The following is a 25,557-nucleotide window of genomic DNA, read 5'->3' as shown; positions in this document are numbered from 1 at the left end:
ATGTAAACAGGTTACACTCAACCCATTACTTCAGATTACTGGACTCCCTGCATTTAGGTGCCTGTTATGGAGACTACCCTATTATACTGACTCAACAGATACCCAGAAACTAAACAATACAGGTTTAGTTTTTACAGGTCAGGAATGAAATTATAACTTAAAACACAGCAAATTTCAAATCCTATGTGGACAATCCTATGGGCTTCAAGTTTGCTTTAAGAATATTCACTGCATTTTTAAAGAGAGATGTAAAGTTTTTGGCATAGACATATTAAAAACATAATATACATATAAAATTCCATTACATCAAAATCCAGGAGACCTCAAATGGTTGACTTATAATTATTACTATTTGGTTGAAATCACATTTCTATTCTGAGGAAACTGGAGAGAAAGAGGATTCAAAGATTTGAGGTAGTGAATTAAAAATTTTTTAAAGGCTTCTTAAATCCAGTAAGGGAAAGTAGGAGGCTATTAAATGCATACACCTCTATTCTCATCTGCTGTCTCCTCTAAGATTGCAGATCTTTTTGTATGCTTCTTTTAGTGTATAGCTATATGGCAAGTCATTCAGGTGGGATTAACTGAGAAGTTTAAATGCAGAAGAGGTGCTAGAAGAGTTGAAAGGTATTTATTACTTAATGATAAAGCAAGATAGTTGCTGCTTAGTTCTCAGTTCAGCAAACTTCTCCTTCCCTATACACACAGCTATAGGGAAAAGGATTGAGGAAAGAATTTGTCTACAAAAACTATTTTGGTAATACAGAACAGTTGTGGTATGCAGAATTCTTCTTTATAGTGATTGGTATTTGTCATAAAAGAATTTTATATGTATTTTTAAATGCCAGCATAAAATAGGAAATGTAAAAAAAGGTTTTCTTTTCTAAAAAATGCTTATAACTTTAAAAATAAAATAAGTGACTGAAAGCTAACTACAAATGTTTTAAAAATAAATGAAATGAAATATATTATCATGCATTATATTAGTTAATGGGCCTCACAAGTGCTGTTAAATTAAATATATTAACATGGTATATTATGAACAGGAAAAAAAAACTAGCAACATTTCCAAAGAAAAAGAAAAAACTTAAATAAATTTTAAATAACTAAGATTAAAATTTTAAAAGCTCTCAATCCAAGAAACAAAAAGACTCTCACACATTTTTAGAAACATACCCGACTTCTACAGAACCTATGAGGCGATCCTCCCTTAGCAATGGAGTAACACAAAAAATGAAAAGAGAAAATCATCCAAAAACTATAACTATTTGTTTTCCTCCTGATATATTTCAATATATATTTAGTTTACAAGAAACAATATGGATGCCTAAATAACATCAGTTAATATTAAAAAAAATCGAAATATAAAATTTGTGAATTGGTTATTATTTTCATGGGACTGGGCAATGGTAAGAATAATCTAAGTAAATAAAATATAGGGATTATTTTTAACTACATTAACTATAACTGAAATGACTTATTACTTATTTTCCACAGTATCATTTGAAAAACAAATTAGAAATTTCATTTGAAAAACAAATTAGGAAAAAAACTTCTAAACATAGCATAACCTTTTTTCAATGTTATCTATAATTAGATTGCAAGACCAAAAAAAAGTCAGTTACATTCAATGGTTATTCCACATCAGTTTTATAGTGCAAGAATATATGGGCTAATATTTTAAACACAGGGTAAGTTTTCAAAACCATATTATTGCTATCTTAAAACTCTTTAGAGGGACTCAATAAAAACATACCCTACAAAGAAAAGTAAACATAAAGTAATAAGATTACACCAACACATAACATTTCTTTTACACCATTAACAATGTAAGAGCAATGAAATTATTGTGAAATTGTGATTCCTTACCCTCTGTTCCAGCGCTGATTGAGTCTGTTGTCTCAACAGAGCTTTAAATGGCCCCCCTTCTTTTCCAGCACTCCCACTGCCCATTCCTAAGGAATATCAGTACATAAATAATATCTATGGAAACAACTTTCATAGAAATAGAAAACTTCAGTGCAATTATTTTTCTGCCATGAGCCCCACAGAATAATTCTAAAACGTGCCAAGCAAAATATTTTATTATTAAAGTAGTATCATCAAAACAAATAAGTCAAATATGGTCAAATACTTTATTCTGCATGTTGAAATTTTCCTTAACAGTCAAGGTCTCCTAGCATACTAGAAATAGGTTTATAATGTTTTTCACAAAGTCTAAATGTTACATAATTTTAGGCTACCTTCCTTTAATTATAGAAATAATGCTGAAGTGATAAGTATTTGTACCCACCAAGGTTCTCCTTTCAAAAAAAAATTCTAATTATGAGTGCCTACTAAAAGTAAATTTGTTTCTACATATTGGTTTGAAATATATAATCAATGCCAATAACTTCCCACATGACCTTGGGTAAAACACTTAACTTCTCTGGCTATCTCAGTTTCCTCATCTGTAAAATGGTGGTATGTTGGATTAGTTCATCCTTCCCCACTTTAAAACTCAACGATTTTAAATAAAATTGATTATCATGCCAAAGGACTATGTTGGTATATATTTACCTATATTTATATGTAAAAGTCACAGCAGGGAATTCAATGATTGCTTCAAAATATTCTAATGAACTCAAATGTTTAAGCTATATCAAAGTGTTGTCTAAAATCTAAATTGTGATCTACCATATCATTGTCTAATGATTGTCATACTTTTCAAAGCCCTCTCATAGAACTCAACACAAAATAATAAGCTTAAAACCCAAAATACGTAATAAGAAAATCACGAATGGACATAGTTTTAAATGAAGGAACTGCATTTAGCAAACATTTACCTATATTTTTAAATCTTAATGTTAAATTACTTTCCCTACCTTTTCTTCTCCTTTTGATAACATCAACTGACTGAATCAGGGTAAAAGAATTATATTATGAACATCAGAGGACAGGTGAGAAGCAAGAATCTGACACACTGAAGTTAACAACTCAATCCCATTCTATTCAAAATTAATGTATATAGTCAAGCTTAGTAAAATTCCCTATGGAAAAACTAGTATACTTATGTAAAAACTAGTATATTTTTAGCTGTTCTTGGATAAGGAAACAAAGATTAGCATATGTATAGTCCCATACTGGTGTGTTTTTTCCCAGAAAAATTAACTGTTTTAACTAATATACTTTCTAGGGACTATACAATACTAACTAGAGACACAAAATGAAGATCTTTATACAAAGTATACTGAAAGCACAAAACAAAATGGATTCCTAAGAGAGAAAAAAAAAATACACCACCACCACAAAGGAATCTTAGCAGAACATTATGATGTTTATGCCAATGGAATGAAATAAGGGAAAGCGAAAATGAAAAGTACAGCCCTAATGAGACAAACTAATTTGAACAAAGTAACTACATTTTCAAATGGCTACTAACAACATGATACAGGGATCCAATAATATGAATGAAGTTGATGTGAAGAGAAGTTCAAGTATATGAACCAAAATAGGAATCCTACTGACTGGAAGGCAGATTTATTCTTAGGTCTTAATTTCTTGAAAACATAAAATTTTTAAACATAGTAAAATATATATACATACATATATGCTGTCAGCATCATTTTTCAAAAAAAAAAGTTAAACACTTAAATACCCATGAGTGAACTCAGTAACTGTCTCATATAGGGTTTTTTTCCTTTTGTAAATAAGAAAAATAGAGGCTCCACATATAATACCCAATAATTTCTTATAAGACTACAATTACTTTGTTAAACTGTGATTTAAAAAAAAAATAGGGGAAAAAAAAGCTGTTATAGCTTGATCCTACCAGAAGCAGCCAGGAGCAACTCTTCACTGAAAGAAACACTTTTCCTCAGAACAACTGGGCTGATATGGCTAGAGTGATGAGGGGTAAGGCTAGATTCCGAGAGGAGACAGGACTTTTTAAGATGAGGGGAACCAGAAGAGAGAGAGGGGGAGCTGGGACACAGGAAAATCCTAGGCCCCTGTGGGTAAGGTGCTGTGGAGGAAAGTGGTAGAGAAAAGATGTAGATTCAGAAGATGACCAGAAAAAGCAGGATAAGGAAAGCAATGATGAAACAAAACATAACATCAAAAAATGAATTTTTTAAAAATGCAGACATATACAGCCACCTTATGAAAAGTTCTGATTAGGAAACAGTAATGCCAAGACCATATAATGTCACAATGTAGATGAAAAGCATATTATACAGACTTTAAAATGAAAACATTTACTGTAAGTTTTATTTAATAGGTTCTTTAATATTCCTTAATATCTTAAGATTTCATGATATCCTAGCCTGTTTTAAATTACTTCAATATTTATTAAATTTAAGCTACCTGTATTTTTAAAGTTTAAGTATTAATTTAAAATAAATTTAAGGACTAAAACTTGGATGAGTTGTAATTTTCAATATGTCTGTGTGCACAAAACAAAAATGTTGCAACGCACACTAAAACAGTATATTAAGTGGAAAATACACTAAAAAATTTTTAAATGAAGCTGTCATCACATCAGTTTGGCTGTTCTCTCTATTTTAATGATTTTATTTGCTATTTAGTACAAAATCTGTTTCAATAAAAATAGGTGCTTTTCTGACTTAATCGAATTAAGTCAAGCAATACTCTTCTCATGTAAATTTAAAATATATTATCAATATTTTAAATGGGTTTTTCTTCTCTCTGATAAAGATATAACCAACCAGTCTATTATCACAAAGATGTGACTTTATTAAAGATCAAATGATATGCCATGAATCAAAACAACTACATGCAGTTATTTTAGGCCTGTACCCCGAAGACCAATATAAAACATATCCACTATACTACTACAGTGTGTATGTATATGTGTGTGTATATATATATATATATGTATGTATGTATGTGTGTGCATGCATATGCATATACATATGTATATGTATAAATACCATCGTATATATTATATATATATATATATATATATATATATATAATATATATATATATAGTATACCATACTATATGTAGTATATATAAAGAACTAAGACAAAATCAATAAAGCACAGAAGCTTACCAGTGAAAGAAACTATGGTCATAATAGCAAATACAGAAACTAATTAACAGTGTAGAATTTTGGATTCTAAATTACTTAAATTTTTTGAAAAGGTAATGAAAAAGAAATAAATTTAAAACTTTCCAAATACAGATGCTGGCCTCTACCTACAAAAAGAAAAATTACTTCCTCTTTCAGTCATATTTTATATTTCAATTCTGATTACTTTGTTCATAATAATCAGTTAATCATTTCCGAAGTGGGCTTTAAATAATTTACATGTATTATAAAGTTATATTTCTTTTAACATATCTTCTTGTTTTTCATTTTTAGCTTTCTTACTTTTAATTTTGGAAGCTGCCTCAAATTATTTCTGAAAGTATATAGAAATAAAATAAGCAGATAAGGAAGTAAGCAAAAAACTATTCTATCTTGCTAGATGTGTAGAGACAGCTACCAAGCCTGTTTAGCTATGTACACATTATCCTTATTATTTTTTGTCCACACCAATGATTTCATCAGGTAGGGAACTCTTCATCAATGCAGTTCCATTATCTGTCTAAACTATTTAATCTTGGTCACACTGATTGTGTCAGAAGCAGGCCATGAAATAGCCTTTTCAAACTTCAATGACAGCCCTTTATCACCTACACCAGGCTCCCTCTCCTAGTCTTCACATAAAGTAAGGGAAATTTGAAGACAGATTTATTTATTTATTTACATATATTTAAATTTCAAGGAATACAGAGGATTCAGAGGAAATCAAATAATTAAAATATTAACTATATTGCCTATACTTAGTTTGACACTTATAAAACTCGAAACAGAATGTTTAAGGCAATTAATAAGAATAGGCAACCCAACTGAAAAGCATGTAATGCACTGCATAAATTTTAATTTAGGATCCCTCAAACTATATAAACAGAATATGTCTATCTCCTTAGTTATAAGAAAATAAAAATAAAAGCTCAAAATAAATGTTTCTAGGGGTTTAGACAAAAATGAATTATAAATAGTTTTCACTGATCTAGTTCCGTTATGAACTGGAATATGAAAGGGAACCTAAGGGAATTTAGGAATTAATCCATCAATTTCTAGGGAAATATCTTGTTATAGGCTATTTGAAAACAATAAAACAGGGAAACCAGTCAATGCTTACAGTTAATTTGCTCACTGGTTCTTATATTACAACCACAACTTCTCATACATCTGAGTTCTTAAGTTGTCCCTATCCACAAGGGTGGAGGACATAATTAAAACTTTAGTACATTTGTGTGAAAACTCTTAGGTCTAAACACACAATCCAGTTAGTTTAAATGGTTAGAAATCAGGGAAACAAGAAATTTGGAGAGGAAAAAAATACAAATTCAATTCATTTTTTACAAATTAAATGCAATCTTTTTTTTCAAATTATTATATATACAAAGTAGAAAAATTTGCAGGCTGGTATCTACTACTTTCATTTCCTAAACTCTAAAAACTTCAGTTATTTATACAGAGACTCGCCTCTGGCACAAAGATGAAAAGAATAGTTGTTCAAAGCTCATGAAACAACATCCACAAGATCTAACCAATAGCGTAAGAGCTTTTTACAAATAGTGTATTACAGTGAGCACAGCAATTTAGATTCAGAACAAATACTGAGGGTCGTGGATATGAGCTCCAGCATAGGCCTTGGAAACGATGCTACCTATAGTTCTAATAAATAGGAAAACTAAAAGCTCCTCCTGATGATTGTTATATGACTGTTAAACCAACTAAAATGCAATATATTTTTAAGACTAATTAAAGAATTACCCTTTAAAGAACCATGATACTCCATGACTTCAAGTCTTTGCTATCAGCAATTTTAGTTTGGGTCTCATTTATTTTAGAATCAATAATTCAAAAGTGCCACAGTCAGATGTCTTAATTTAAACTTTTATTACACTACAATTTAAATTAAATTGTCAACTGTTTTAAACATGATAGACAACATAAATAAATGCATGTACCTACTTGTTAAATTCTGAACTACTGATTAACATACGGAATTCTTTTTACCTATAGCATAATGTGAAATTAAAAATCAGAAAGCTCAGGCTTCTTTTCAAGTAATCATCAAAACTGCCAAATCATGCTCTTCACAATTTGCGTTCTAACAATTTCATTTATTAAATCTTGCATACCTTTTAAAAAAAAAACCCACAAGTAATTCCTTTATTCTTTAGCTCCCATGCTTTTAAAATTAAATTTGTTTTCAAGCAGCAAATGAAGAGGTTATTAAAATATGGTAAGCCAAAATGATACAAGACAAAATATATTTTTAGAAGATGGATTAAATCTCACGGAAAAATATCCCAGATCAAAATGCAGTTTATAAAAATCCCATCACCCCAATGTCTCCAATTTCTCCAATTTCTTAAATCATTTTTTGATTTGGCCTTTTTTTAGGGTGGAGGGGAGTCTATCCTAGAGATGAAGGAAAAGAACCAGATGACAAACCCAAAAAAAATTCTATACACATTTTGACAAAGTAGGGGGCCAGTGTGGGGAATGAATGGAAGGAGCAGGGAGCATTTGGGAATGGGGGATAAGAATTCAGAAACATGAAAAAATTACAAGTAAAATTGGTATTTTTCTACTTCACACGATGGAACATGCAAAATTCGAAAACTAATGATTTTAATTCACTTATTAATATGACACTACCATCCCAGAGAGATTTTGTAGGTGTTGCTTTGTAATATTATGAATTTTTTAGTATTAAATTCAGAATGAGGTCTATAAACAGAACACAGATAAGTTCAAAAATATATTTATTACATGAGGAATCTGGTTTTGCTTTTTTACTAATAAGTTAACTATTCAACTACCTAATATGCTTTAGCAAAAGAATGTGCTTCCCAACAAATTATAGTATTAAACAAAAAAGTCTACAGGTAAAATAATAATTGTGTTTGTTATCTAGTCTCTCAAACTTAAACTATCAAAGAACCTTAAACCTCTGAGCTACCAACCTAGGTGGTAGAAATCACATCAAATTAATGCCTACATTGTAAAAATATATTCATATTTTAATTGTGACAGTTTAAAATTATTAGTGTTGGCATCATTTTTATTAACTTATATGCCAAAAGCAGAAGAAAAAGTTTGGATGAAAAGCCAACAAGAACAGAACCAAATTAAAAAAGCGGGTGGAAGCGCCTTACCAGTTTTGGGTGTCAAACTCAAATCTGTATCAGAAGAAGAGGACTGTCGACTGTAGGACTTGGAAGGTGAAAAGGAATAAGTTTGATTTTTCAGAGGGGTGGAGGGTCCTGATGAGTGAGTATTGGGATTGGGATCTTCATTGAAGGGAATCCTGCCAGAAGAAGGTGGAAAGATATTAAGCAATCATGTGCCAAAGGACCTGGCTGATGGCAGCATGATCCAAACACCAGGTTGGGATGGGTTGGGGCTGGGCCAGCAGTCATTTCTTAATGTGAAGCTAGGGATGAGGTCAAAGACAAAGAATTTCTATTTACCCATTCAGTATTCTTCAGACAAATATTACTGCACTGAAACAGTTAACGAGCCAAGTGAAAGGCATGAAATGTCAGACTTGGGAAAAAAAATATACCAAAGAGAAATAACCAAAGAGAATAAATACATGGCTGAAAATATTTTCAAATAAACAATGCTTTTTGATTCCAGTTACAAAAGAAAAAAAAATGATGATGACTGCAAATGATGTGTGTAAATATGTTCAAATATACTGATATTTGCACACATATATATCTTCCAAAAAAAATGTTTCCTTATCCTATAGCATCAAGAGTGCCACAGCTAAAAACAAAGCAATGAAGAAAATGGATATAACTACACTGAAACATTTGTTTTGTGCAGAATCACTGCTTACCTGTTCTCCAACAAGATCTCTTCCACAGAATTACACAAGCCATATTTAGAAGGTTTTATAAAATAGGAAAAATAAGAAGATACAGGCAATTTGAACAAAAATTAATTTTCTGTTCAATCATAACTCTGGTTTCCAAGTAAAACCAGAAAGAAAATGCAAAACAATTTGAAAACAAGTGTATGGGTCTATGGAAGAGACTTTGGAAGTGAAAAGAGCACTTTCTCTTCCAAATAACTATAGCCTTTGTTTTAGCAGTTGAATACAGTAGTTCTTCACCGACAGCAGGACTTCCAGTGAGAAAAGGAAGGACAAAAGATTTATGGTACCTGCCTACACTGCCTGCCTGCCTGCCCTTTGCGACCACTCTGCCTGTGGCCTGTCTCTCCCCAGCTCCTGAGTCTGAGCGGTCTCGTACCAGTGTAGATGAGAGTGGGAACAGACACAGAGAAGTTCTGAGTAAGTCGTGAGCCAGTAGCAGTGTGAATTGGGCTGTTGTGAGTCGAGCGGCATCCATGGCTTGGAGGGTGAACCAGCGGAGACCTGAGAGAATTTGCAGTCAAGGTGGAAGAAAAGAAAACAATATATACAACAGATTGCAAAGTTATGTTAAAATGATTGCAGGGTGCTTTAGTTAGAGGAGAGCACATATTTTTAAGCAGCTCCTAAGAGTTATAAATCCCTAACATGCAAAAGATCAGATGAAACCCAAAAAAGGGGGGGGGAAGAACAGATACACATTACCTAAAGATATATTTTAGTTAAAATTTTTAAAAGAAAAGTTAATAAACTGTGAGCTTTGATAAGAAAATTAAGTAGAAAGGACACTATATTTTCTTGCTTAGTTGAATTTAAGATTTTGGTTCTAAAGTTGCTTTAAAAATAAAAGGTTTCTCTTTACCTTCATCATCAGTGACCTCACAGTACAGACTTTATGGGAAGAAAACACTCATAAAACTGAAAAGTTAAATACAAACAGCTAAATCATATTACATCTTTGAAATCAGTAGTCCTAAATAATGTGTCACTAATACAATCAAATTCTTTAAGAGAATTTTACATATCATGTTTGACTAAAACAAAAATTTCCAAAGAACATTTTCTGTATGGGAAAGGGGTCAAAAATATGAAGAAAATACCATTTTAGGAGAAAGAGAACTGTGATCATGTGAAAAGGTGTGTGTGATCCATGTTTAGGATAAAGAGAACTGTGATCATGTGAAAAGGTGTAAGGATGTATCTATCAAAATAAACATCTTGATGTATTATAATATTATATGTGTTATTTAAAAACTGATGACAACATAGGCAGAACAAAGCAAAAAGTACTATTAAAATGTATCATCAATTAAGCCAACAGTCTTTTTTTAAAAATTAATTTCCTTTAAAAATTAATTGGGCTACTCCTTGTATAGAATATATTTTTCAAAGGGCAATTTAAATTCAATTTTGTGAGATAGTACTGTTAACGCTCTAAATGAGGAAATACAGTAAAAAAATATGATATATATTCAAATTATAAATTTTTTACTTAAAAAAAACCTCAAATGTCCTGGGTAAAAAAAAGATCTATAGGCCATCAATAAGATATTTGTGAATGGTACTTAAGCAATTTATTTCATATACTTTTTTCACTGATGTACATTTTTTTTAAAAAAGCCCTTGTGAATAAACACTGAAAAAATATTCTGTCTTCTTTTTTCAATATTTATTTACTCAAGAGAAATCTAGGAAGCTCAATTTTCAATGACCTTATTTTATGGTCCTTTACCACATAGGAACTATCATTGCATGGCAAATATTATCACAGAATAGTAGTTTTCAAAGAGCAGTCTCCTAGTATCGATGGCTATGGTGGTCTTCAATATAGTTTGCAAACTAATATTCTTGTTTTTATAACATGTAGGTACTCATATTCTTATTGCTGGTATGCTTTAATCTACGTATACTAGGCATGTAACAAAATTACCTAGCACTTATTTGGCATTCCACCAATAGAAACCACCAAAATAATTTCTAATGAGGTCTCATTTTAAAAAATAGATGAGGTCAGTGGTCACTGCATTATTTTACTCAGCTAAAATGGAACAAAATCACCACTATAAACAAAAGAAATCTTACAATGGAAAATTCTACCCCCCAAAATTAAAATAACGTTAGTGATAAATGTACTATAAGTACATACTGATGAAAACAGTTAAAAATTTAACTTTCTTGACTACAGATAGATAAATCACACTAAAGAGCATTTTAGGGAATATAATTTTTCTTTAAGGGCAGTATAAATGTAGAAAAAGGATTCTACTGTCCTAGGCCCACCTCTTCTTCCCTCTATAAACTCTCTCTTGGTAACCTCACCAACTCTCATGGGTTTAGTTATCTGTCACCTGTTGGTAGATTAATCACCTATCAACATATCCAGACTCAAGTCTCTTCTCTGAACTTCAGTTTCACATCACCCATTGCCTATGGGATATTCAAATGCAACATGTCCAAAAGAGAATTAGTTACCTTCTCCAAAATCCAGCCCTCTGCCAAAACTGCCTATTTCCGCTAAAAGTACCATTAAGATTACAAAGATATTGTCTCCAAGGTTATAAATCGTGGCATTATCCTCAATTTTCACACTCTCTCATTTCATTTATACAATCAATTGCCAAATCTTGCTATTTTTTAACCCCACATCTCTCACATCTAACCTTACATCAGGCACTCATCCACCTCTTCCACAGATTATTTATCAGCCTCCTAATTACTGTCATTGCTTCAAGGCTCCTCCTCCTATTTCAGTCCTTCCTCCACAGTGTTGCCCAAGTAATTTTCCTTAAGCTCAGTTCTGACCATGTCACTGCCACACTCAAACTGCACTAGCTTCCTAGCACCTACAGAATCAAATATAAAGTGCTTCTCAACTTTGCTCTAACATATCTTTCCTACCTTATTATAAGTTCCTTGTACTCCAGCACTCTGTGATTGATCTAACTGGCCTCCTCTCTTTTCCTCACCATGATGCTCCATCTCCAGTCTCTGGGTCTGATCATCTTCCATGCTGGAATGTATTCCTTCCGAGCCTCTGCCCCTCCCCTATGACCCAACTTAAGCACTGGCATCAGAGTGCAACTTTCTTGATCTCTTCCCCACACAGCTAGTGCAAACTACCTTGAATGTCACTAATTTGTATTTATCTCTATTTACTCTCTTCATAGTAACTCTAGAGGTCCTGCTTTCCTGTATGAAATGTAATCTCCTCAAGGGTAAAAACTGCTTCCACAGATTGCATTTATACCTAGGGTCAGCATGGTTCCAGATGTAGAGCAGAGATCTATAAATGTGTGCTGACCAATAGACTTTTACTATGTTCAAATTATTTTTTTTACTTTGTTCAACAAAATTCTATTTCGGAAGAGAAACAGAAGTGTGATAAATTCAAATGAAATTAACTTGTAATACAAATTTTAAATAAAGTATATTTGTAAAGCCTTGGACTTTATAAAAATATAAAAGCATTTCCTATCTTAATTGCATTAACCAAATACATTGGAGCATAAAGCATCCATGGGTACATATTATGGGATCATCATTCAAATGACACCACCCTACACTGAAGACCTTTTGGTACTACATATGAGGGCTCTAAACCCTTCATATGGAACTAAGATGAAGCATTATTTTGCCAAATTTTCCTTAATAACCAATAACCTTATTATGTTATGTTAAGGAATCAGCATAGGTATGGATGGATAAATCATGGCACAGAATTTTATATAAGTTTCTAAATAAGCTATCAAGAATACAAAAAAGGCCATTTAAAACATCAGAGATATTCTGAAATGTTACTTGTAATTTAATAGATGCTTTTCAGAAAATGTTCTCAATCACAAATGTCTTAAATTCCTTCACAATACAAGTGTTTCCCATTTTATTAGAATTCACTATAATAGAATCAGAAAACTGGGGAATAAGTTCAAACTACAGTCCTAGAAGACTCAAATTAATAGGATTCAAGAAAATATGCAAAATGTGTTTCCTTAGTTAGCCACATAACACTGCAACAAACAAGATGTAAAGAAGTAATGCAGCCATCTCCTATCTTTCTTTCTACCGCAATTCACATGAAACAAGGATAAGGGGAGCTATGACCATTATAGCTACAAAAGCCAGACCCCTAATGCAATGAGTTCGTTGCAAGTAAATGAACAAGAAGGAACCACAATATTTCTTTTAGGACCCTTCTGTGACAAGGGGAAAAAAAAACCCATCTGGGTGTCCCAACACCACTTGCTGTTGCAAGTGCTGCCTACCTCTCTTTGCAAAGGAAAGCAAAAAAAAGCAAGAACCTGGAGTTAGAAGACCTGGTTTAAGTAACAGCTTTGTCACTTCCTGGATATAAAACCTTAGGCAAGTCACTTCATCTTCAGTTTCCCAAAATGGGAAGCTGAAATTGGACTCTGATCACTAAGGTCTTCTTTCAGTTACAAGTCCTATGATGTTAATCTCAAGACATGGGAAAACTAGGTCCCTCTACTCTCATTTTGCCCCTCACTCAAATTTTAAAATAATTCAGTAGGTCCTTTAAAGGAGCAGTCAAAAGAAATATGGAGAAAATGATTTTTTTATTAATCTGACTGAAATACATCCAAATGTTGAGTTCTACCCACCCTCTTTAGATATAACCACCAAAAGGGTTGAGTAAATATAGGATGAAATCTATTTAATAGCTCCTGATGACTTCTTAACTACACTCTTCAAGTTGTGATGTAGAAGAATCTCTCCAGCACATGGATCAGCCTACATTATCATTATCATTAACGTTATCATTAACAGAACAGAGATCAGCAACCAAACAGTCTTGAGGATTTCTCAGAAAACGTGCAAAACACAACCCAGAAATACTCTTCTAGGACAAAGATACATAGTTCAAAATTAAGTCCAAAGAGGAGAGTGTTATACAATACATACTTCAGCACAAATTTTATTTACTAATCCAGATAACTGTAATTTCTGATTAAAAAGTAAACATGAAGTTTTAAGCTTCTGAATAGGTCAGATTTTGACAGTGAACTGTGACAGAAAATCACTGTTAAAAAATGCTGGCTCACCCTACTGACCATGTTTAAAATAATGTGAATATGTACAGGAAAAAGATGAATAGCTTTCTCCATTAAAAGTTATGCACTTACTCATACTTACTCTTTCATTTCTTTGGATGGGGAATTACATGCAGGAAGGAATGCTGCCGTGCTACTTAATTTATCCAGCGTACAGGCTGTTCCTATGGCTCGTACCACTAATCCGGATTCTCCTTCCAGATCAAAACACTGTAAATACCCAACAACTGCATTTCCTCTCATTTCTAGTACTTTCAAACCAATCTTCCTTTGTAGTTCACCTATAATTTAGAAGGAAAACAACCCAAACTCTTTCAGAAAATCAATAACTATGTCATGAAACTAAATAGGTAATACATTACTGAAACTCAAAGAATTACAAATTTAGAGCTGGAAGAAACCTTATATATTAATTAGTCCAAACTCCTCATTTTATCAATAGGAAAACAGACCCAGAAAAGTTACAAAAGGTCACACATCTAGTAAATGATGGCACAGATACTAGATGCTACTATTTCTCAATGCAGCTATAATTTTCATTTAAATGTTTTAATTTTTATTATAAACTTATATATTCTTTCCTCTTATATTTTTAAGAAAAAAATCTTGGGCTTCAATATATGTTAATGGCCCCTAAAATATTCTGCCTTCCAAGTTCATCAACCTCCCTAAGTCCCATTACCTCCATCTTCACTCTACCTCATCTACATATAAACTCATTCTTCAGGTCCACTGCTGGGATTAAAGTAGCTTTACAGAAGAATTAGATAAACCATTCAATGCTAAAAGCAGTAGGCCTTTTGATTTAAGTGGCATCAATTCAAGGGGCATTTAAATGAAGGGCATATAGCATAAGGCACCTAGGTGACACAATGGATATAGTACTGGGCCCAGAGTCAAGAACATCTAAGTTCAAATGTAGCCTCAGACAGTTATTAGCTGTGTGATCCTGGGCAATAAATTTAACTTCTCTATGCCTCAGTTTCCTCATCTGTAAAAAAAAATAGCACCTACCTCCCAGGGCTGTTGTTAAGGACCAAATGAGATAATAACTGTATAGCACTTAGTACAATGCCTAACACATCGTAAGCACTATAAACATTAGCTATTATTAGTATTATATGGATAAACTGAGACATCCAAGGGAAAAACAGGGATAAGAAGGAAGGGCACAGGGCAGTATCCATCCCTTAAGTAGAAGCAGCAGTTGACACTTCTGAAACTAGGTCCTCCACACTAAAGCCAGGACTGACTCTGATGCTGGATGTGGAAGGGCACAGAAAAATTATAAACAGGGATATAGCTAACCTAGGACATGATGCTCAGGCCACAGCAAGCGAAGGAAATATATCAAGAGAATATGCCAGGCTCATGGTGACATCAAAGTCTGAACAGACCTCCCTGGAGTTCACTTCTTCACTCCATGCATCAGGGAAGGTGAGGTATTTTGAGGGGTCTCACTCAAGGATCAATTGATTTCTCCACTGATATCAGAGTTAAGAGGACATCAATCCAAACGAAATTGGAAGTTTCTAACTTAGTTCATTTTAGAGGTTTTAGCTATGGAAAAAAGCCTTATGAGACAGCTAGGTGGCGCAGTGGATAGAGCACCAGCCCCAGATTCAGGAGGACCTGAGCTCAAATCCGGCCTCAGACACAAACACTTACTAGCTGTGTTACCCTGCGCAAGTCACTTAACTCCACTGCCTGGCCAAAAAAAAAAAAAGAAGAGCCTTATGGGATGAGGGCTTAAGATAACAGAGGCAGGATAAAGAGAAGTTCTTCAAGGATGAAGAAAACCTAAACGTGTTTGGAGGCAGTATAGAAAAATCCATCTAGGCTGTAGCTCCTACTTGTATAACCATGTATCCTCATGTACCTCTGCTAGATCATTATCTTACTCCTGCCCACTAAGTGGGGTGAGTATCCTGCAAGGCTCCAACCTAGATCTATTTTTCTTCTCTATATCTTCTCTTGGTAATCACAATGACTGCCTCGAGTTCAATTACCATTTCTATACCTATGACTCCCAAATCTAAATATCTAGTCCAAATCTCTCTCTCAACTACAGTATTACACTACAGCTTGCCGGGCTTCCCTACTAAGATGTCCCATAGGCAACTATCTAAAAACCAAATACATTATACTTTCCCCAAAACCCATCCCTCCTTCAAACTTCCTAATTTCTGCTGAAAGCATGCTGATTTTTCTAGTTACCAAAGTTTACAGTATAATAGTTAGTCTAGTCTCCTCTCTATCCCTCACCTCCTATATCCATCCAATCAGTTACTAAGTTATTGTCACTTTTACATCTATTCACTACACGCACGTGACATGACCACCCCCCCAGTTCAGGACTTCATTAACCAGTAGCTGTACTATTGCAACAGTCTCCTAACTGGTCTCCCTGCGTCCAATTCCTCCTCCTCATCTTTGATCCAGTCTCTACTCATATGGAACTGTGATCTCACTGTTTGGATGTTCCCTCCAACAATGAAGAGGGCAATCCATCTATACCTGTGCATTCTGTTTCTGTGTCTTCCCATAAGTTTTCAACAGGGAATCAACTAAATGTCCTACACACTTTCCTCACTTGATACCTGGAAGATGGCAGTGGAGCACTTGGGCTTTCCACCTGTCATCCTTTGCCTATGATACATGACTCTCTCTCATCTTCTTTTTCTATCATACAGTTCCCTAATATCTCTTACTCTTAATGGTTTTATGTTGCAACCTGCTCAGACCCACCCTGAGCCACACTATTTTGTGTAATATTTATTTTCAATTCTTCAGAGACTGTGCCATATGACAATATTGGTAGAATATTTATATTAAAAAGATGGGCCTTTGTTTCCAAGAGAGGCTCAGGTTCATTAAAAGAGCTCTGCTTAACCCCAATTTCCTCACCAAAAAAAAAAAAAAGAGCTCTGTAACTTCCTAAAGGTAATCTATCTTGTTCTCTACCAATTTAATTCTGAGCCCAATTCATTCTTTTATGTTATCGGTCCCAACTACACAAACAGAGAGAAATGTTCTATAGATTGCCCATCCAATTGCATATTGTAATCTAAACAAAAAGCATTTTTCATCTACTTGGTCTTTCCTGGGGGGATGATCAAATCAAATTCTTTTGAGTGAATACAGTTCTCTTCCAGAAGGCTTTGCAATGCTCCAGGATTTGATGCAGATATCAGTATCGAGCGCAAACAGGAATATTTGGAGGATCTCACATTCCACAGGGAATTTATCTTCAACTTGGACTTGGTGCTGGACTTCCTCCATCATACCACTAGTAAATATACACCTCTCGGCTTTATGACTCTCCTGATACTTATGGTCAGAGGATAATGAGAAGGGTTATTTCTGTTGTTTCATATTTCAAGGAATCTTGAATTTATAGATAGGAGACACATCTTGGGAAGAAAACCTTGAAGGCATCATTTTACTCTACCAAATCAAATGCTCTTCCATAAGCAAAAACAGCAACAAAAAGCATAATGAGATCTCATATAATCCAGATACTCAGTCAACTGTGTCATTATAAAGATGTGGTCCACTGAAGAATCTTATATGCAAAAGTTCACCTATTCCCTACCAATACATTTATCAAGGTGTCCTCGGTGCAGGTGTAAAGTCTCAAAAAGTCTCAAAAATTTTTTTGTAGAACTAGAAAAGCAAGCAAATAGGTCAGTAATGGTTGATATTCTCCTAGTCACCTTTTCTTTTCTTTCCTTTTTTTTTTGAGGATGAAAAGGGAAAGAAGGTTATAATAAGGTCCAGGATTTTTCCCACGCTTTTAGTATATTCCTTTAGATAACTCAATGCCTTTATCTCTAGCATAGATGTTTTCTGTCCAAACAAGCTGCTTTCGGTCCAAACAAGTTGGTCTAAGCAAGGTGCACTTGGTCCAAACAAGTTGCTTTTTTTTTCTAATTTTGTTTTCTTTAGGGCTATTTCTTCTGTTTTTATAAACATATCCAGGTCTATGATGTTATAAGTCCAAATGTGGTAGTAGGATAGGATAACAATATTCCAAGGCTCTACTCAACTCAGTCTAGAGTACTTTCTTCTTTAAAATACTGAAACCATCCTTGAGACTTTAATCGATTCAAACCACTGCCATAGCTTCCTAAGTACAAAAGCCAGTCCCACAAAGAGTCAAGAATATTTCCTTCAGACTTCTGACCAACAAAACTGCAGGAGGCCATATCCAAATGAACAGATGCTGTAGTCATGCTTAGTATTCTTTCTATGCTATTGTTAAGTAAATTTCCTTTTGTTAACTGTAAGATAGTCTATGAGTATTTTATTTTGTTCTAACTATAACCTGAACTATCAGATTGCCCTGAGTCAGGCCTGAACTACAAAACAGGGCATAGACTGTAAGAACAGACTGGACTGATTTCACTGAAATGGGAGAAGAGAAATGCAAAGGAAGGTGAGCCCTGGGTGGCCTCCCTGGTTTTAGAAATGCTGACCATACACCAATAAGGTATTATTCGTTGTTACAAGAAGACTAGAGAGTAAACTATTGCTTACTGTGGCATTAAGCAACTAGAAATAGATGTGAATGTGCCCTGAATCTTTAAGAACTATGCTATGAAGTTATAAATGCTCTAAACTGTTGTTCATTGAATTTATCTGGCATTGACAGTAACCTCCAGGCCTACCAGTTACAGTAGGTCTAGGGCCTCCCTGGAGATGATAATTTTAGAACTAAGAAATGTACTGAAAGGATTGCTTGGGGATTTTAATACTCTATATGGGAGGCCATGTAAACTGTATTCATTGAGATTCTTTGGTGCAAGGAATTGAAGGAAGGAGGATATCTGAAAGAACAATGCTTGAACCTTCCTCTAGGAAAACATGCTAAATACATCCCTAGATGATTTGATGAGAAAGGAAAGGATGTTGAGTGCTGTGTGATAGGTCAGTTTAAAAGAAGATCCAGTCTCTGCTCTGGCCCTTTCTCACTGGGGCTTCCAGAAAGGACCAGGAGAGGGACTTTCTGTGGAGTGGGATCCAGTACAGACCCTGCCATGGCAGAAATGGAAACTTTTCACACACAGCACTTCAGCATACTTACTAAAGTGGGCAGTGGAACACTGGGGACAGTGTTCAGATCCCAACAGTGACAACGTTTAGGCCTTGAAAGTGGAAGTACTATAGCAATGGATTTATATCAGTGAGAAACCTCAAAATAAAATTATAATAATCTTTGTCAAAGTCATTTCTACAGTACTTTATTCATTTTAAATTATCAATTACTTGCTTAAATAGGCAAGAATTTAGTTACTACATGCACTTACATGCCATATCTTTTCTCTCATTATCAATCTTCTAGCTTTTTACTAATTCTGTTCTTTCTTATAAGAAGTTCATTTTCTGACTATATAATTGATTCATATTGAAAGGTTTGTTGATGATTAAGTTCACTATAAAAAAGAAAATTTCAAAAAATGACTAGTCTTTTCATGTCAAAATAAATCAATTATGGTTTTGTGATGTTTATAACCTTTAGGTTCCTTTCTTTAAGTATTCATGATACAGTGGTATGAGGATTCTTTGTAATCCACAAGTCTTTAGCCTCTCTTATTCCTTCTTCCTGACTCATATTTTCTTAAGTATTCATCAACATTTTCTCCCATTTCTACCTTTGCATTGAAGTCACCAAGTGTCAAGATGTATAAAGATTTCATCTAGAAGGATCTTAGCAAAATTTCTCATAAAACTTATCTCCCTCTTCATTCTCTGCAAATTAAATTACTGCAAAGGCTTCAACCAATTTCATGGTACACTTTTTGTAAATACATCCTATGAGGGCCACAATACAAGATGACCAAATGCTTCGTGATGTAATATTTCCCTTTGCTTTTGGGCTTAAAATAGAGCCAACTCCCTCAAGTCCTTTCTTTGACTCTCCAAGGAGTACATGTGATCCATTCCTCAATTTAGCAGCAGTTTCCTTCTCTCTTCTGTTTTTATTTACAGCAAAGATATCAAGAGTGATATGACTCAGCTTCTCCCGCAGCATGTTAATTTGTTGGTCAACTGGTTCAAGGTTTCACATTTACAGCATCAACAATCAAAGTTTATAGATGGTCTAAAAACTGTGGGATTTTGAGCAGCTATTTCTTTTTCAACTACTCTGCCATGCCTACAGAACTAGAAGGGGGCATTTGAGAACAAAGGGACATTTTTTTTTCCAGTTTTTGCATGGGTTGCCACAGACAAAGAATTCATCAGCAAGTAGCCAGACTTATTTGTGATGAGCTTCTCTGTACTTAGCTAAGCTAGTTCTTGGAAAGTAGCCTTAATGTGTTGCTAGGACCATTCTAAAACAGATCGGATCACGTCAGTGCCTCACTAAAAAGTCTTCAGTCAGTGACTCATTATTGTTTCCAACATAAAAAACAAACTTGTGATGCACGGAAGGGTTGGGTTTGTAAAGAGTTCCAGAAATGCCAGTGATGTAAAAACAAGGAAATCAATAACACTTTTAATCTTAATTAATAGAGTAAGACCTAAGGCAGAATCCTGTAGCATATCTTGAACTTCTCTTATACAGACGCTGACCTATTAATTGATACTCTTTAGGCATTACTGCTCAAGAAGTTCATAGTTCACCTAACTATATTATCATCTAGCCCACATTTCTTCATCTTCATAGATCTCAAACTGGAAGAGAACTGAAAGGATCCTAATCTAGGATTCTGACCTTATTTGGGCAGGCATGCTGGCAAGTTATCATTATGCCCACTTTGTTAAAGCAGCCCAGAGAGGCTAGATGACTCGTCTAAGGTCACAAAGTTAATAAGTACAGAGGGGTTACCAAAACCCAGTCACTTGCTTCCTAAGGCAGTGATCCTTCTACTACATTACTCAGACTTCTGTATATTCACAACATTCTACCAGAAAGTAAATGAGGTTAGCTCAGCTTCATTTGTTTTTAACAAATTCAAGACAGCTTGTAGTGATCAGCAAAGAAGATAAAAGCCCTTCTTGTTTCCCTTAGGCTCTTTTTAAAGTCCCAAATGAATGAATGAAAAAGTATTTATTAAGCACTTTCTTGCTGCAAAGCAGTGCATTAAATGCTAGAGATACAAAGAGAAAAGGCAGTCATTGTTCTCAAGATTCTAATGGAAGAGATAACACACATAGGAGGTTTCAGCAGCAAATGAGATGGAAAGGTCCAGTGGTGTCTTGGGCAAAGCAGATGGGAATGCATCTTTCTTAATGTCAGACAATATCCATCTCTGATGTTGAGATATGTGATGGTGCCAAGGACTTGGATGGAGATAACTTTCTTTTTTGGGTTTTCAGCAAGTGTCACTGACCCCAGCAGGTTGGGGCTGCGGACCCTGAAGAAGCAGCTGCAAAACCACATCTCCACAGTAACTGCTACTCTGAATGATTGAAGGGGGCGGGAAGCCTGGTAGCAGAGTCAGTGTCTGTGGAGCCCCAATATTCTCTGTGCTCTTAGGTTTACGTGTCCATTAGTGGCAGTGGTGGTAAGGATAGCAAGCCCCTTCTCCACATGGGTTGCTCCCCTCAATGACTGCTGCAAGGGACAGGCCAGAAACAGGATTGCTACTATGGGGGGTATGCTAATCCTCATTCTCTTGGGCCCAGGGTTCTGGACTGTCTCCACCAGAGGAAGTGATCAAATTGGTTGGACACATCATGCTGATTTTTATTTCTCTCAGGGTCCCTTGCAATTTAACTAGGCTGGCCTGATTATTCTATCAACGGAAGGTAGTGGTGTTGGTGGTGGCTGAGACAGCAGGCCCCTTCTCCAAAAAGGGGTTTCTTCCCTGGAAATTACTGAAAAACAATATAGTATAGTAGAAAAAGTACCAGACTCAAGAGTCAGAAGACTAGAGTTCTGGCTTCAACATTTACTAGCTTATGTGACCATGGGCAAATCATTTTTTAACCTAAGCCTCAATTTTTTCAACTTTAAAATGTAGATAATAATGTTTGTAATATCTACCTGCAAAGCTGCCTCAAGGGTCATTATGAGAAAAGCAATTTGTAAACTAGAAAAAGCGATATAAATGAGAATAAATGTTGAGGTCAGATTCGGGAGAGCAGTTCGTGTGTGAAAGAACTTACTTAGACCTTCTCTGTAGCCAATGGTGATGACTTCAGGATGGACCCCAACAATATTGGGGTGCTACCTGAAATGATGAGGAATACATGGGCAGGTACTAGTGTCCTGAAAGAATTCACTTGGACAGTCTCCAAGTTAAAGAAAGGCATTTATTGGGGTGATGCACCCAAGTGGACCTGCTCCCTGTAAGACAGAGCACCAATGGGCTCTACTCCACATGGGAGGCAGAACATAGGCCACAGGCCCTGCTCTCTAAGGCAGCAGAGAGGCCCCTGCTTCCTGCAGGAGGTTAGCACAGGTTAAAGGTATGGTTTAAATACAATTTTATGGAATGGGAGAAGGGGACAACAGAATGGGAGGAGCCAGCATGGCTCCAAAATGTCTGGGATATCAGGTAGTCTGGAGGTGATAAGCAAAGAGAACAGAAAAGAGGAGGGGAAGAGTTGTTCTGGAATTTAGGGTGCTATATGAAAGCACACAGATAAGTCCATAAGGGGGACTTCAACGCAGTCTTCTTTGACCACTTTTCTGGCTGGTCACATCCTGCATCTTATCTCCTATCTCATGTCCTGCTTGCTTCATCTACCTCAAGTACTCTTTTCTACTTCATCATAATCACTATTATGGCTACTACCTTTAGCTTTCCCTCCTCCTTTTAATTTTTATGCCCATGTCCCTTTTTTTTTTTGACATGTCACACAAAAAGTTCAATGTCCATCGTGAATCATCTCCTTTTGAAAATAGCTAATATTAACATGTTTTAAGGTTGGAAAAGCATTTTAAATGAATTATCTCATTTGATTGTCACAATTGTACTGTGAGGAGGCACAAGAACTTCTCTCCTCAATCTAATCTCACCGGCTCTACTGATAGAAAGGCTCTATCACCTATGCCAGTCTTGTCTTGTTATGAATGAGGCCCAGAGATGCTGAATGACTTGCCAAGATCCCATGGGTAATAAAGACCACAGTCAGGATTTGAACTCAAGTTCCAAGTGAAAAGCCAATGTTTTTTTTCACTAATCACACTGCCTTCAACTCCTACGGTTATGCAGATAATTCCCAAATCTTTCCACCAAGCTCTAGATCCAACTCTTCGTAAGATATTTTCATCTGTACCTCTAATTCACAAGAAAACATACCTGACATTAGTGAAATAAGTCTCTGTCTGGCCTCATTTGATGCTCTTGGTGTGCGAATTCGGTCAATCCACTGATACTCAGGATCTTCGTTTACCACCAATTCTTCTACAAATCCATGAATTATTACAGCTTGATAACACTTTGGAATAGATGTTGCTGTTTTGAAAAAAAAAGTGATGTATCTTTATGTTTATTAGTTTATAACAAGCAAAATTAATACTTTAAATACAAGATCCTCTGCTGCCTTAGAACTAAAGAATATCACTTTAATTATGGTTTTGTAATGAAGTAATTACTACCATGCTACTTTCTCACAAAAGGTAATAATATAACCAGTCACAGAAATACTATTTTCTTTCAGGAGGCTTTCGCTCCTCATTTATTTTTTGTCCTGGCCTGTGATTTCATTTTTGTAAAGGAGCATGCAGTGTGGAGACTTCCCCATCTAATTTAGATCAACCCCACTTGTCTTTAACCTAGATCCTAGGAGGGTTTCCTGGGGCACTATGATGTCATGTGACCTACCCTATCCATCACTAGACAGCCAGTAAATGTCTGAGACAGACTTGAACCTGGGTCTTCCTGATTCCAAGGTAGACTTTCTATCCACTATTCCATGCTGCCTCACCTTTTCTCACAATTACATTAAAGAAATGTTCACCTAAGGTCTATTTTTGTGGTTTAGTAACTGCTATAGATGATATTAAATAATATAATATAAAATCCAAATAAAATTCAGAATATAAATCAGACAGCTATAAATAGAAAAGCAAAAAATAGTCACTAAGCTATAAACTGAATATTCATTTTAATTTTTTTTAAAAAGTCATTCCAGACATAACTATATCAGTCTTTAAAAATCACATCACTTGGAATTCTATCTCTGAAAGTACAACACATATCTAAATGTCTACTGGCAATAGTGCATTCCTGCAACCACTAGCAAACAAAAATTATGATCAAATGGTATCAAAATCCCAGATGAATACACTAATTTAATACATGGAATGCAAAATGACATGCTTTTAGCCATAGGAAAGATGTACCAGGCTGAAAACAGGGATAGAACTGGGATAAAAGGAAATGGCATTGTCCTCTGTGCCTCATACAAAAGCAAAATATTACTGAACTTTTCAGGCCTAAACATATAAATTTAAGAAAACTAGTTACTGTTTAGTTGGAAGTTTTTTTTCTTTTTTTGGCTAGGCATGGAGTTAAGTGACTTGCCCAGAGTCATACAGCTAGTACATGTGAAGTGTCTGAGGCCAGATTTGAACTCAGGTCCTCCTGACTCCAGGGCCAGTGCTTTATCCACCGCTCCACCTAGCTGCCCCAAAGTCGGAAGGTTTTGACCCCAGAAAAATGTTCTACATAAATAGAGATTAATAATTTTTTGACGAGCACACATTCTCCACTTGGGTCTTATAAGACAAAGACTTTTTTTTCAACATTTTATTTTTCCACATTAAGAACAAGCTACTTCAATTAAAATTATTTACTTACTGCAGAAGAATTTTACTCCACAAGATGACTGCCTAAAACGGTTTAAATCATTAAAGAGGTCTACTTTTACTACTACATTGATCTCCCCACGGATACCTATGAAATAAAAAGGAAAAAGCAATAATTCATTCTAGAAAAAATAATATTTTACTTACAACTATCAAGTAAATTAAAGACTCTTTTTATAAAAGTACACATTATAGAGACAGCTTAGCAAAACTGAAAGAATGCTGGACTTTGAGTCAGCAAGACCTAAACTGAAATCCTCCCTTTGATATTTAACTATCTGTGAGACTATGGGCAAAACATTTAACTTCTCTGAACTTTAGAAAACTCTCTAAAACTAGTTTTCATGTCCATGAAACTAGAGGTTATTGGCATACTGATGTATTACATTAGAAAAGCAACATTAATACTTTTTCCCCAAAATACTCCTTTATCTTTCCCCTCTTCAACCTTTAGGCAAACATGGTTTTACCCCCGTGTAACATTTATAGTCCTTCTGACTACACAGTCATTTCAACCATTTACCTAACCACTACTCTTGAATCGCTTACCTATTTTACCTCCCACCTTCCTAACCTATTAAAGTCTTAGTAACCCTGAGAGTCCAAATTCTCTGGTCCTCATCCCAGTGTTCCATGCACTGCTAAGTAAAGTGGTAAAGCCTAATGATGACTTCATTTATAAACTCACACTTGGTCTGGACTGTTGCTTGATAATTATTTATCTCTCATAAACTCCCTATCACATTTCCCCACATCACCTATCACTGTCTCT

The 25,557-nt window shown here is 34.8% G+C and overlaps 1 protein-coding gene across 25 annotated transcripts in view; it reads right to left on the bottom strand.

Moving 5' to 3' along the window:
• The window catches only part of C2CD5 (C2 calcium dependent domain containing 5), a 129,785-nt gene that overhangs the window by 83,551 nt on the left and 20,677 nt on the right, over positions 1 to 25,557 (bottom strand). For 10 of the 25 annotated variants that reach the window (XM_078155115.1, XM_020994215.2, XM_078155118.1 and 7 more), the window contains 6 exons: positions 24,778 to 24,873; positions 23,275 to 23,430; positions 14,103 to 14,301; positions 8,227 to 8,378; positions 3,812 to 4,003; positions 1,870 to 1,955 (listed from right to left, as the gene is read on the bottom strand). In XM_078155115.1, the coding sequence (XP_078011241.1) occupies positions 1,870 to 1,955; positions 3,812 to 4,003; positions 8,227 to 8,378; positions 14,103 to 14,301; positions 23,275 to 23,430; positions 24,778 to 24,873 (881 nt within the window). Of the gene's footprint in view, positions 1 to 1,869; positions 1,956 to 3,811; positions 4,004 to 8,226; positions 8,379 to 9,330; positions 9,456 to 14,102; positions 14,302 to 23,274; positions 23,431 to 24,777; positions 24,874 to 25,557 lie in introns of those variants that run through there. The other 15 variants (XM_078155134.1, XM_020994222.2, XM_078155155.1 and 12 more) reach the window with 6 other exon arrangements.

This window comes from Phascolarctos cinereus, unplaced genomic scaffold (assembly GCF_003287225.1).
Source record: "Phascolarctos cinereus isolate Bilbo 61053 unplaced genomic scaffold, phaCin_HiC Scaffold_1;HRSCAF=81, whole genome shotgun sequence".
NCBI lineage: Eukaryota > Metazoa > Chordata > Mammalia > Diprotodontia > Phascolarctidae > Phascolarctos > Phascolarctos cinereus.
This window is presented reverse-complemented; position numbering and strand designations above follow the sequence as displayed.